At 41.1% G+C, this 15,536-nt stretch overlaps 1 protein-coding gene across 4 annotated transcripts in view; it reads right to left on the reverse strand.

Moving 5' to 3' along the window:
- Positions 1-8,706: 8,706 nt before the first annotated feature.
- LOC120999539 (zinc finger protein OZF-like) overlaps positions 8,707-15,536 on the reverse strand; it is a 49,073-nt gene continuing 42,243 nt past the window's right edge. For all 4 annotated transcript variants that reach the window (XM_040430502.1, XM_040430504.1, XM_040430503.1 and 1 more), the window contains one exon: positions 8,707-10,475. In XM_040430502.1, coding sequence (XP_040286436.1) covers positions 9,220-10,475 — 1,256 coding nt within the window. In that variant the 3' untranslated portion in view covers positions 8,707-9,219. The remainder of the gene's footprint in view (positions 10,476-15,536) is intronic.

Consider the following 15,536-nt stretch of genomic DNA (forward strand, 5'->3'; position numbering starts at 1 on the left):
TCCTATGCTCCAGTATAACTTTACATTCTTCACCAATACAATGCATATAAAAGAAACCAGACTGATAGGATTTTCCCCAACCCATCCCACCAACCCACCCCACCACCTTGCAGGAAGAAAAAAAAAAAAAAAAAAAAAAAAGGGGAAGAAGGGTCCTAATTAATTGGCCGTGTCCCAATCCTTCCACATATTATTCCACTTTAAGTAGGATCCTCTTTGTTTATACAGAATCTTCTCATAGCTTTTCACTTTCTCAACCAAGCCCAGCCAGTTATTACAATCTGGGGAGGAAGAGGAAAACCATGATCTAGAAATAAGGAGCCTAGCCAAGAACATCACCTTGATCAACAAATGGCATTTAATAGGCTGAAAATTGACCTCCGATAAATCTCCCAGGACCCATATTCTGGGGGACAAAGGGACAACAATATTAAGTTTACGAGCCAGGTTCTTTTGGACCAAACTCCAATACCTACTCACCATTGGGCAGTCCCAAAACAGATGTAAGTGATCTGCCTCGGAATCGCCACAACGTGGGCAGTCAGAGGAGGCTCTTAGTCCTCTTCTATGTAGCCATATGGGTGTCACATAAATTTTGTGCAAAATATTAAATTGTACGACGGTGTGGTTAAAGTTATGTGAAACCAACTTTGAATTTTCCCCTATGTTCTCCCAGTTTGGAGGGCCCACCTCTGAAAGAAGAGAAGACCAGGCTCTCTGTCCTGGAGAAAGAACATCCAAAAAGAAATTATCCATTAAGTGTCTATAACAATGTGATAGTTTGATTCTCGTAACAATTTTCTTACAAATTAAGTCATGTAGAAATACAGGAGTATCTATAGTAAAGAGGTGACTATTCGAAGTGCTAGAGAGTGCGGACCTCAATTGAAAATATGCGTACCAAGCCACCTCCCCTAAATTTGCCCTTAATTCCATGAGGGGCAAAATTTGTCCGCCACTGACTACTTGATGTAAGTACTGAACATTTTTGGTCCTCCAATACTGGCAACAGCTTAGGTCATTTAAGTAAAAAGGTTTTGGGTTATGCCACAATGGGGTGCAGATAACTGATGCCTTAACTCCGCACCAACTCCTTATGGCCAACCAAGTCTTTATAGCCATTCTGCAAAAAAGTGTATACCCACTTAGTGTATTTGATAAATAGTCAGATTCCAGTACTGTAAAAAAATCAGAAAAACCCGAATCTTTCACCACTTTGCTGCAGAAAGGGCTATTTTCCCAGTCGTTAAAAAGGCAGAGTTGGGAGGCCACAAAATAGCCCCTAAAATGCACTTAATACGGACGGAGTCAGGGTCACCTAGAATCAAGCCAGCAAGGAAACACAATAAAGGAAAAGACTTATCTGAGCAAACAGCAGCAGCAGCCTCCAGCAGTGAACACTTCATCCAGGAAGTAGTATAAACTGCAAAGTGAGGCTGTATGGGAGGGAATATAAAGGAAGACAATTAGTCTAAATAAGTGACACCTGGCAGAAGGAAAGGAGATGACAAAGTGAAACCAAAACAAAGAACGTCATACAAGAGGTAGAGAAGAACGTCTGTCAGACCTTCTCACAGAACTGGCGGTGACATCTGCTCATCTTGCATCATGTGCCCAATAGCCATGATGCAAGGGCAGCAGGTCACCACTGTGGCCAGCAGTGGGGTCAAAGTGGATTTTGACAGCGGGGAACCGAGCAAGTTCTTCCTACACCTTGCACTGATTCCTATTGTGATTATTGCATGCTTTGGTGGAAGACCTTTCCAAGTCAAACACAGAGCATTTGGAGTGGTGATTGGGAATCAAACTGTAAATTGTAAAAAAAAAATCTTAGCAAGCAAAATATAGCGATGAGATGGATGTAAGGAGACTACCTTGCTTGCCTCGGTGGTGTAACATGGTTAATATTAAAGGAAGATTTTCAAAAACAAAAATGGGGTCATTTACTTACTGCGTTATGCCAGATTTTGGAGTAAAGAAAGTCGCAAGACCCAAGCCTGTGTGACAATACTTTATCAGACATTTTTTCACTCTGGTGTGGAATCTCGGACAAATACCCCGCTTTTCATGAATATGAGTCTACTATAAAGAGGAAGAAAAAGGAATTTTTCCACTTCACAAAGACCTCAAGACGTCATCTACCTGCGCCTGAAGTCGTAAATACGTGACTCTCACACCGAGTTAACCTCGGAATCAGCTGTGAGATACACGTGGGACGCGACAAACTCCATAGCCGGGACGCCGGCATACAACACGGAGTAAAGGCTTATTCGCGAGTCCCAGCAAACCAAGAATCGAGGCAAAGGTAAGCCCACATAGTGGGTAAAAACTTATGAGGCATCACATTAAGTTATTAGAAGAGGAAAATAACGAACTGTACATATTAAGGACTTCTCTTGCCAGTAATTGAATCCGGATAAATTGGAACATTGTTATACAATAGAGACTGGATACATCTTTTTGCATAAAAGCATCAAGCGCAGAGGAATGCCATATATGTGCAGTGCTATTTGTATATCTACACTTGGATATACCTTACATTAATTAAGGTCAACCAGCGGCATCTCAGCACACACGTGCGTCTTTTATTTAAATATAGGACTGACCTATACCACCATATCTGGTGTGCTTTTAGGATTGGTGTGTAATTATTTTATGTGAAATTTGTAGGAGATATATCACCCATTTGGGCGAAGGCTGACCACACAAATTATCCTCTTCCCTATGAAATCTAGGATCCAGCGGATCCACATTGTGGAAATTGTAGTGAGGATATTTTGGGTCATCGACCTCTGCCTAAACAGTGCAAGCATCCATTTCTCCAATTGTGTTTTATTATATTGTATTTTACCATACTGGTGTTTTACATGTTTTAATAATAAATTTGTCCTATATTTCCGTATATGAGTGCCCATCCATACTTTATTATATTTTTTTTACTCTCGTCGCCATTAGGGAATGACTGGGCCAGCAAGTTGGCCCTGGCACATTCACAAACATTTACGCCAATTTCAGGTGTACAAGTTGACTAACATTTACTCCACTCAGGGAGTGGAGTAGAAGTTCACTTCAGGCGCACACTGCCAGAGTTTACGCCTAAGGCTTCATTCACATCACCGTTCAGCCTTTCCATTCTCCTGCTGCCTTTAGGAGCAGGAGAACGGAAAGGACGGAGAAGGCACATAACTGAGCCAAACGGAGCCTAAGTACTCCATAGTTGTGCATGCAGTACTTTTGTCTCCTCTTCAAAATTATCTTCTGAGCAGAAACATAACGGACTCCATTATAGTCTATGGGGTCCTAAGGGCTCCATTTGGCTCAGTTATGTGCCTTCTCTGTCCTTTCCGGAATGGCTGAATGGTCATGTAAACGAAGTCTAAGGCTACTTTCACACTAGTGTGTTTGCTGGATTTGGCAGGGTTCAGCAAAACCCTTCTGTTACTGATAATATAACCATCTGTCTCAGATTGTGTCAGAGAAAACAGATCCGTCCCCATTGACTTGCATTGTGGGTCATGACGGATCCGTCTTGCTCCGCATCCCATGACGAAAAGCAAACTGCAGCATGCTGCGGTTTGCTCTCTGGTATGAGAACGAAACGGAATGCATTTTGGAGCACTTTGTTCTGTTCAGTTACATCTTGTCCCCATTGACAATGAATGGGGACAAAACTAAAGCGTTTTTTATGGTATTGAGACCCTATGACGGATCTCAATACTGGAAAATATTAATGCTAATGTGAAAGTAGCCTAAGTTACTGTATGATGAGACGTATGTTTTGTGATAAATCAGGCACATCCTCTATAAGTGTAGCGGCTATCAAAGACCAGAGTAAGGCCTCATGCACACGACCGTAGTTTTTTTCCGCATCCGTTCCGCATATTTAGCGGTTATGATGCGGAGCTGTTGAAAATGCGGTTAGTGAACGAAGCCTAAGGCTACTTTCACAGTAGCGTGTTTGCTGGATCCGGCAGGGTTCAGCAAAACCCTTCTGTTACTGATAATATAACCATCTACATCCGTTATGAACAGATCCGGTTGTATTATCTTTAACATACCCAAAATGAATCCGTCATGAACTCCATTGAAAGTCAATGGGGGATGGATCTGTTTTCTATTGTGTCAGAGAAAACAGATCCGTCCCCATTGACTTGCATTGTGGGTCATGACTGATCCGTCTTGCTCTGCATCCCATGACGAAAAGCAAACTGCAGCATGCTCTCCGGTATGAGAACGAAACGGAATGCATTTTGGAGCATTCCGTTCTGTTCAGTTACGTTTTGTCCCCATTGACAATTGATGGGGACAAAACGGAAGCGTTTTTTTTTCTGGTATTGAGACCCTATGACGGATCTCAATATTGGAAAATATTAATGCTAATGTGAAAGTAGCCTTAGTTACTGTATGATGAGACGTATGTTTTGTGATAAATTAGGCACATCCTCCATAAGTGTAGCGGCTATCAAAGGCCAGAGTAAGGCCTCATGCACACTCATTTTTCTCCCGCATCCGTTCCGCATATTTTGCGGTTCTGATGCAGAGCCGTTGAAAATGCGGATAGTCAGCCGTGTGTTTTTCGCGTCCGTTGTCCGTGGTTCCATTCCACAAAAAAAGTAAAGCATGTCCTATTCTTGTCCGCAATAAACGGTCCGCAGCCCCATTCAAGTCAATGGGTCAGCAAAAAATATGGATGCCAAAACGGAAGCCATCCGTATGTCTGCATTTTTTGCGCATCGGTTGCCAGGAAACCGGTGTCCAAGGCCTGTGAACTTGTACAGGAAGTTGAAACTCAGTTTTGCCAGAGTTTTGTCATTAAAGGAGAGTGGATGTCAGTCCTTTGGAAATAATTCCCCGTTGGGATGTTGAGAAGCTGATAACACTTGTCCGGGAACGTCCAGAGCTCTGGGACACCAGGACCAATATATACCATGACCGTATAAAAAAAGATAGGTCCTGGGAGGAAGTGGCTCGATGCATCAAGTCTTCTGAATGAGACAGAGCAGACAGCAGAGGTCGTGCTGATTTAGGTTAGTGCAAGCTATGTCGTTTTGTGTCCTGCCCCTTGTTTTCCCTAATTCTTTTGCTAGTATGTATGGCCAACGCAGGATGATGTGAACACTCTATCAGCATGATGATGGCGTGCCCAGAGAAAAAACAACAGAGCTTCTCAGACAACACTACCTTTAATCTTTGCATGTCATTTGGCTGTTAAAATAAAATAAAAATTTTAATAGACAATGGCACAAAGAAATAAGGGACAAAGACTGGTAACTTGAGCTGACATTAGCACATGTCTAACATCAGGCACTTTAAGAACCATGTTACTAATGACAGAAGCCCTAGACATTACTGTTAGCAATACAATAACATATTGCTTACCTCAGAGTGATGATGAGCCTTTCCTCAGGAGTAATGCAGCACCTCATGTTGGTGTTCTGGAAGCTGAGGACAGTACGGAGAGACAACAGCAGGCAATCAAAAGGTAGACACTGACATCCGACAGGACACCATGAACTTTTCCGGATGCTGACGAAGATCAGTGTAGAGGGTATGGAAGTGGCCTTTCCTGTACCGTTGAGGAAATAATGGGATAAACACAAAGTCTCCTCTTTCTCCTCGGTTCCTCGTCCAGCAGAAGTGACTGCTGTCCGCAACGCCTAGAAAAAAGCCAGTGCAGTAGGGCCTCATCCTCAGAGTCATCTGCCATGGTAAAACCAAGACCCAAAACGCAAGAATCCTATGATAGCAAAGCCAAGGAATCAAACGACACTCTGTAGCCTGGAAACACTGCAGAAAATGGCCACCAAACAGTCAGATGACCAGCATATATGCCTGTATCCTCAGTGGGGATACTTAAAATTCACACAATTTCCTTCTTCCGTTTTTTGGGGTCCACAAAAAGAACAGAACACACACGGAAACACTAATTTGCGGACAGACGGAATAGATGCGGAAGCACAACCGAAACAAAAAACGGAAAAACACGGATCAGCGATCTGCGGACCGCAAAACATATATGGTCGTGTGCATGTAGCCTAAAAAGTCTCTTTGATAAATTACCCTCAAAGTCTGGGATCCATGGTTGAATTCTCTTCTCACCATTTGCACACACAGTGACCACCAACTCTTCCTTAACTCCGTAGGTTCTGGGGCCATATCTTAACATCTAAAGAATAAAGAGACACAGGCCCAAAATGCTGATATTTATTAACAAATGGTAACAACATGTTTGACACAGTTATATAAAGTCTAAAGGAATCATGTGATAGATTCCCTGATTACAGCGCAGAGTCATTTACTTTGTTTCATGCAGTACTTCCCTTAAAATTACTCAGGACCTAAGAGCTTGTGCATGGCTCATTCACACTAATGTATGTTCGCCGTGCCCCTGTTGCAGACTGCAACTAGCGGTCTGCAAGACAAGGGTACCGGTCGTGCGAAGTCCATATGGCAGTGCTGACCTATTGACTTAAATGGGTCCAAGATCCGCAAAATACACTGAGTAAAAATATAAACACAACACTTTTGGTTTTGCTCCCATTTTGCATGAGCTGAACTCAGAGATCTGAAACATTTTCTACATACACAACATTTTCTACATACACAATAGACCCATTACTCTTAAATATTGTTCACAAATCTGTCTAAATCAGTGTTAGTAAGCACTTCTCTTAAATAAATGTTCATTTCTCTACCATAAGCCGTCTCCAAAGGCGTTTCAGAGAACTTGGCAGTACATCCAACCGGCCTCACTACCCAGCCCACGTGTAACCACACCAGCCCAGGACCTCCACATCCAGCATGTTCACCTCCATGATCATCTGAGACCAGCCACCAGGACAGCTGCAGCAACAATCGATTTGCATAACCAAAGAATTTCTGCACAAACTGTCAGAAACCGTCTCAGGGAAGTTCATCTACATGTTCGTTGTCCTCATCGGGGTCTGGACCTGACTGCAGTTCGTCGCCGTAACCGACTTGAGTGGGCAAATGCTCGCATTTGATGCCTTCTGGCACATTGGAGAGGCGTTCTGTTCACGGATGAGTCCCGTTTTTCACTGTTCAGGGCAGATGGCAGAGAGCGTGTGTGGCGTTGTGTAAGTGAGCGGTTTGCTGACGTCAACGTTATGGATCGAGTGGCCCATGGTGGCGGTGGGGTTATGGTATGTGCAGGTGATGTTATAGACAATGAACACAGGTACATTTTATTGATGGCATTTTGAATGCACAGAGATACCGTGACAAGTTCCTGAGGCCCATTGTTGTGCCATTTATTCACGACCATCACCTCTTGTTGCAGCATGATAATGCACGACCACACATTTCTAGGATCTGTACACAATTCCTGGAAGCTGAAAACATCCCAGTTCTTGCATGGCCAGCATACTCACCGGACATGTCACCCATTGAGCATGTTTGAGATCCTCTGGATCAGCGTATACAACAGCGTGTTCCAGTTCCTGCCAATATTCTGCAACTTCGCACAGCTATTGAAGAGGAGTGGACCAACATTCCACAGGCCACAATGAACAACCTGATCAACTCTATGCAACGGAGATGTGTTGCACTGCGTGAGGCAAATGTTGGCCACACCAGATACTGACTGGTTTTCTGACCCCCCCACCCTCCTCCCTTCCCCCCAGTAAGGCAAAACTGTGCACATTTCAGAGTTGTCTTTTATTGTGGGCAGTCTAAGGCCCACCTGTGCAATATTCATGCTGTCTCAGCACCTTGATATGCCACACCTGTAAGGTGGGATGGATTATCTTGGCAAAGGAGAAGTGCTCACTAACACAGATTTAGACAGAGTAGAAGGTCTTTTATGTAGAATTTTTTTTCAGATCTTTGATCGTTCAGCTCATGCAAAATGGGAGCAAAACCAAAAGTGTTGCGTTTATATTTTTGCTCAGTGTACATCAAAAGGTAGGACATGTCCAATCTTTTACGGTGAAGAGGCACGGACTCCAAAGTCCTCGGACGAGCTTCTGAGTGTTTCCGGGGGCTTCCGATCCGTGACTCTGCTCCTCAAAAAATAGGACATGTCCTATCTTTTGATGTATCTTGCGGATTTCAGACCCATTCAAGTCAATGGGTCCGTATCTGTCATATGTAGTAAACACGGTCGGTACCTGAGTTTTGCAGACCCGCTATTTGCTGTCCACAACACGGGCAAGGCGACCATACTGTCATGTGAATGAGCCCTTAAAAAAAAGTACTGAAAGCAAAAATAAAATCTTCACATATTTGGTATTGCAGCATCCTTAACAACCTGCACTACACAATTATCATGTCATTTATCCCTTACAGAGAACGTCGAAAAATAAAATGCCAGTATTACTGCTTTGCCTAAAAAGGAAACCTATGAAAACTACAAGTCGTCCCAGAAAAAATTAAGCCTTCACACAGCTCCATGGAAAAAAAAAAAAGTTGTGTGTCTTGGGATGCGGCAATGCAAAAACATTTTCTACTTTTAAAAAAATAAGGCTTTTATTGTGTAATAGTAGTCAAACTTTTAAAAAAAAAAAACTATGTATTTGGTATCACTATAATCAAATAATGAATAAAGTTATCATGTAATTTGTGCCTAAAAATAAACGCTGCAAATGTTATAGCGTAAAAACAGAGTTAAAGGAGTTGTCCGGGTTCAGAGCTGAACCCGGACCGACTCATATTTTTACCCAGGCAGTCCCACAAAGATGAGCATCGGAGCATTTTGAATCGCGCAGGGAAAAAGTATTTTTAGGAGATCTGGTGACATATCGGGCTCTCCATAGGGCTGCCAGGTGGAGGCTTCTGTCCAGCATGGTCTCCCAGCATGATCACTCGGTGATGTCATCACACTAAGCGCAGGTACTTCAGTAGGGCAGACTGCCTCTGTGCGAGCAAATGGATGAGGTGAGTGATTTTTTTTTAACCCAAAAGGCCATATTGCAGTAGCGCAGGTATGCCCAACGTGCGGTCCTCCAACTGTTGGAAAACTACAACTCTCAGCATTCCCAGACAGCCTATAGCTATCAGCCTACAGCAAGGCATGGTGGGAGTTGTAGTTTTATAACGTTAAAAATGATCCCACTGATTGACAGGCTGAATGGGGTTTTAACATAGTTATTCATGACAAATTAATTCAGAATGAATCAAATTCCTTATCGAATTCCTGACCAAGCTGCAGAATTAAATTTTTGAAAAGTTCCTTCATCTCTCGTTATCACATTCTGAACATTAAAATCGTTTCTTTCCAGTGTGATTTCTCTGATGTGTAACAAGATTTGATTTCTGTATGAAAGATTTCCCACATATTGAACATGAAAATGGCTTCTCCCCGGTGTGAATTCTCTGATGTATAGTAAGATATGATTTCTGTGTGAAAGATTTCCCGCATTCTAAACAAGAAAATGCCTTCTCTCCTGTGTGAGTTCTCAGATGTGAAACTAGACTTGATTTCTGTGTGAAAGATTTTCCACATTCTAAACAAAAAAATGGCTTCTCCCCTGTGTGCTTCCTCTCATGTATAACAAGATTAGATTTTTGGCTAAAACATTTTCCACATTCTGAACAAGAAAATGGCTTTTCCCCTGTGTGAGTTCTCTCATGAGCAACAAGATCTGATTTGTGGTAAAAACATTTTTCACATATTGAACATGAAATCGGCTTTACCCCTGTGTGAACTGTCTGATGTTTAAGAAGATGTGATTTCTGGTGAAAACATTTCCCACATTCTGAGCATGAAAACGGCTTCAGCCCTGTGTGAATTCTCTGATGTCTGACCAGATGTTCTTTACACTTAAATTTTTTTTCACATTCTGAACATGAAAATGGCTTCACCCCTGTGTGAATTCTCTGATGCTTAAGGAGATTTGATTTCCGGTGAAACCATTTCCCACATTCTGAGCATGAAAATGATTTCTTTTCTGTGTGAATTCTCTTATGGCTAAGAAAATATGATTTATCTGAAAAACATTTCCCACATTCTGAACATGAAAATGACCTCTCCTTTGTGTGAATTCTCTGATGTTTGGCAAGATCTGATTTACAGTTAAAATGTTTTTCACATTCTGAACATGAAAATGGCTTCTCCCCTATGTAAATTTTCTGATGGTTAAAAAGATGTGATTTCTGATGAAAACATTTCCCACATTCTGAACATGAAAATGGCTTCTCCCCTGCGTGAGTTCTATGTCTAACAAGATGTGACTTATATTTACATTTCCCACATTCTGAGCATGAAAGAGCATTCTCCCCTGTGTGACTTCTGTGATGATGAACACTTCTGTGGCTTTTATTTTGCTTAACAGTCTGTGATGAATCAGAAGATTGAAATCCATCCAAAGGATCAGATGATAGACCTTTGCTGTGAAAGGCTGAGGATACATCTGGGATAATGGCATGCTCTTCCTGTGTATCTTCTGTGACACCACAATTATCTGTTCTAAAATCTGTCAATATCACATGTTTCTCTGAGGTCCTGGTACAGTTATCTGCCAAGAATAAATCTGAGTTTTATAATTTTTAAATAATATAACCTTAAAATAATATTGCTATTAATATATATATATATATATATATATATATAAAAATAATATTGCTACTAACATTTCTATATTAAAAAAATCCATACAAATTACAAGTCATGGATAGGGATTAGCAAACCCACATTCAACAAGTGATTAAGCTGTGGGTACATGGAAGCCACCACAGTCATGTCTAGTATTGCTGCTGCAGGCAGGGAGAGTGTTAGGCTTTTATTAGTTTTAAAAAGTGTGCTGGTGACCTGTAGGCATTATTGATGGGTGCAATAAAGCTCCTTTGCATCAGTGAGACAGAAATACCATACTTAAATCGTGCTGTTAAGTCCGAGGGCGACCTGCTGAGCTTTTGTCATTTTTCTTTTGGTGCCATCCTACTCTTTTGCACCAGTGACAGGGAAATATAATAGTTAATCAGTCTGTTAATTGTGTGGGCGAGACAAAACAATTCTTTTTTGAGTGAAAAAACCTTTACTTGCCACCGTCACAGGGATATACAGTATAATAGTTATTCAGCCGGCTAATTGGGTCAGTGTGACCTACCTATTGTTTTGGTTTAAAATACACTGTACTTGCCACCGTTATAGGAATATATAATTGTTATTCAGCCGGTTAATTGGGTCGGTCTGACCTACCTATTTTTTTTTGTTTAACACCTTAAGGACCCAGGACGAGAATGCTCATCCTAAATGGCCAGTACTTTGTGCCCCAGGACGAGCGTTCTCCTCCTGCGGTCCTTCCCTATCCCCATGAGCGGTCCGGCAATCAGCAGCACGGATCCGGCTGTTACTGACAGCTGGATCCCTGCTGCATCCACCAGCATCGGTTATCATGCCGATGCTGGTGGATTAACCTCTCATACGCCACGGTCAGCGCTGACCACGGCATATGGGAGGTTTTCACTCCCTCTCCTTAGCCATCGGGTCCCCACGTTGCGGTGGCGGGGACCCGATGATTGCCATGGCAGCCCCAAGCCATTTCAAGGCCTTGGGGCCTGGCATGTACGGAGGCTATGAGGCCCAGCCCCCAGGCTGGGTTTCATAGGCAAACTATCAGTGTATTACACTGATAGTCAAGGCAGTACAATACAGATGTATTGTGCTGCATTAAAACAGGGATCAGACCCTATAATGTTGAAGTCCCATAGTCCCATAGTGGAACATAGTCCCATAGTGGAACAAAAATAAAAAATATTAAAAGGAAATAAATTAAAGTTTCAATAAAAAAAAAAAAAAAAACCTTTCCCATAAAAAGAGACATATAAAATTGTAAAGAAATTGAAAAAAAACAAAAAAAAAACAGACATATTAGGTATCACCGCGTGCGTAACAACCTGCTCTATAAAAATATCACATGATTCACCCCGTCTGGTCAACACCGTGAAAAAATAATAATAAAAATTGCTAAAAAAAAAGAAGATTACAAAAAGTGTAATACCAAGTGAACAAAAAGTAGCATTTACCCTAAAATAGTACCAATCAAACCATCTCACCCTGCAGAAAATGATCCCCTACCTAAGACAATCGGCCAAAAAATAAAAAAAACTAAGGCTCTCAGACTATGGAGACATTAAAACATTTTTGTTTCAAAAATCCTTCTATTGTGTTAAATGTACATATTGTTAAATAGACATATTAGGTATCGCCGCATCCGTAAGAACCTGCTGTATAAAAATATCACATGACCTAATCCCTCAGATGAACACCATAAGAAAAATAAAATAGGAGTGTCAAAAAAGCTATTTTTTGTCACCTTACATCACAAAAAGTGTAATACTAAGCGATCAAAAAAAGTCATATACACCCTAAAATAGTACCAATCAAACCGTCATCTCATACCGAAAAAAATGAGCCCGTACAAAAGACAGTCGCCATAAGAAAAAAAAAATCGTCGCGTCCGTAACAACCTGCTCTATAAAAATACCACATGATCTAACTTGTCAGATGAACATTGTAAATAACAAAAAAAAAAAAAATGTGCCAAAACAGCTATTTTTTGTTACCTTGCCTCACAAAAAGTGTAATATAGAGCAACCAAAAATCATATGTACCCTAAAATAGTACCAACAAAACTGCCACCTTATCCCGTAGTTTCCAAAATGGGGTAATTTTTTTGAGTTTCTACTCTAGGGGTGCATCAGTGGCTCTTCAAATGTGACATGGCAACAAAATTATCCCAGTGAAATCGGCCTTCCAAAAACCATATGGCATTCCTTTCCTTATGCGCCCTGCCACATGCCCGTACAGCAGCTTACGGCCACATATGGAGTGTTTCTGTAAACTACAGAATCAGGGTAATAAATATTGAGTTTTGTTTGGCTGTTAACCCTTGCTTTGTAACTGGAAAAAATGGATTAAAATGGAAAATCTACCAAAAAAGTGAAATTCTGAAATTTCATTTCCATTTTCCTTTAATTCTTGTGGAACACCTAAAGGGTTACCAAAGTTTGTAAAATCAGTTTTGAATACCTTGAGGGGTGTAGTTTCCAAAATGGGGCCATTTATGGGCGATTCCCATTATGTAAGCCTCACAAAGTGACTTCAGACCTGAACTGGTCCTTAAAAAGTGGGTTTTGGAAATTTTCTGAAAAATTTCAAGATTTGCTTCTAAACTTCTAAGCCTTCTAATGTCCCAAAAAAAGAAAATGTCAATTACAAAACGATCCAAACATGAAGTAGACATGTGGGAAATGTAAAATAATAACTATTTTAGGAGGTATCACTATCTGTTTTAAAAGCAGAAAAATTGAGCAAGAGCTTTAATCCCAGCTCTGACTGCACGTGTATATACGTGCTATCTGCACGGGGCATGTGCAGATAGGACGTGTACATACACAGTAGGCAGTCGGGAAGGGGTTAAACTACATAGACACAAACAAATTACTCATTAACATTAACATTGAGCATTACTCATTAACATTACATGCTTATAAAGTATGTGTGTGTGTATATATATATATATATATATATACACACACATACATACATACACACACACACACACACACACACATACATATATACAGTTGCAAGAAAAAGTATGTGAACCCTTTGGAATGATATGGATATCTGCACAAATTATTCATAAAATGTGATCTGATCTTCATCTAAGTCACAACAATAGACAATCACAGTCTGCTTAAACTAATTACACACAAAGAATTAAATGTTACCTTGTTTTTATTGAACACACCATGTAAACATTCACAGTGCAGGTGGAAAAAGTATGTGAACCCTTGGATTTAATAACTGGTTGAACCTCCTTTGGCAGCAATAACTTCAACCAAACGTTTCCTGTAGTTGCAGATCAGACGTGCACAACAGTCAGGAGTAATTCTTGACCATTCCTCTTTACAGAATTGTTTCAGTTCAGCAATATTCTTGGGATGTCTGGTGTGAATTGCTTTCTTGAGGTCATGCCACAGCATCTCAATCGGGTTGAGGTCAGGACTCTGACTGGGCCACTTCTGTTTAAGCCATTCTGTTGTTGATTTACTTCTATGCTTTGGGTGGTTGTCCTGTTGCAACACCCATCTTCTGTTGAGCTTCAGCTGGTGGACCGATGGTCTTAAGTTCTCCTGCAAAATGTCTTGATAAACTTGGGAATTCATTTTTTCTTCGATGATAGCAATCCATCCAGGCCCTGACGCAGCAAAGCAGTGCCAAACCATGATGCCCCCATCACCATACTTCACAGTTGGGATGAGGTTTTGATGTTGGTGTGCTGTGCCTCTTTTTCTCCACACATAGTGTTGTGTGTTTCTTCCAAACAACTCAACTTTGGTTTCATCTGTCCACAGAATATTTTGCCAGTACTGCTGTGGAACATCCAGGTGCTCTTGTGCAAACTGTAAACGTGCAGCAATGTTTTTTTTGGACAGCAGTGGCTTCCTCCTTTTCTTGTTTAGTGTTTTACGTATCGTAGATTTGCTAACAGGGATGTTAGCATATGCCAGAGACTTTTGTAAGTCTTTAGCTGACACTCTAGGATTCTTCTTCACCTCAATAAGCAGTCTGCACTGTGCTCTTGCAGTCATCTTTACAAGACGGCCACTCCTAGGGAGAGTAGCAGCAGTGCTGAACTTTCTCCATTTATAGACAATTTGTCTTACCGTGGACTGATGAACAGCAAGGCTTTTGGAGATACTTTTATAACCCTTTCCAGCTTTATACAAGTCAACAATTCTTAATCGTAGGTCTTCTGAGAGCTCTTTGTGCAAGTCATCATTCACATCAGGCAATGCTTCTTGTGAAAAGTAAACCCAGAACTGGTGTGTGTGTTTTTAAAGGGCAGGGCAGCTGTAACCAACACCTCCAATCTCATCTCATTGAATGGACTCCAGTTGGCTGACAATTAGCTCTTGGAGATGTCATTAGTCTAGGGGTTCACATACTTTTTCCACCTGCACTGTGAATGTTACCATGTTTTTATTGAACACACCATGTAAACATTAATTTTTTTTGTGTGTTATTGGTTTAAGCCGACTGTGATTGTCTATTGTTGTGACTTAGATGAAGATTAGATCACATTTTATGACCAATTTGTGCAGAAATCCATATCATTCCAAAGGGTTCACATACCTTTTCTTGCAACTGTATATATATATATATATATATATATATATATATATATATATATATATATATATATATAGTGACACAGTGAGAGGTTTTGTCTGGGAAACTAGGTATTTTCCTCCTAGCATGTGCTGCTGGGCTGATTTACAGCCAGATGAGGTCAAATACTGGACTGGATTTTACATGCCGGTCCGGGTTTTGGCAGAACCTGGCTGTCCTTAAATAGGCAGCTCGGCTTAGAAGCGAGGTCTCTGTGTTGGCATCTGGGAGCCATGTGTCTGGATGAAGGCTTGCTACCTGTTTGGCGTGAAAACAGGTTGGTGTTGCTATGGTCAAGGACTCTGAGGCTGAATTGCCACATGGTGTGAATTACCACCAACACCGCAAGGTGACTTTTCCTTTGATTATGACTGCTTGTTTTGTCACTTGCCTAAAG

Source organism: Bufo bufo, chromosome 4 (genome assembly GCF_905171765.1).
Source record: "Bufo bufo chromosome 4, aBufBuf1.1, whole genome shotgun sequence".
Classification (NCBI taxonomy): Eukaryota; Metazoa; Chordata; class Amphibia; order Anura; family Bufonidae; genus Bufo; species Bufo bufo.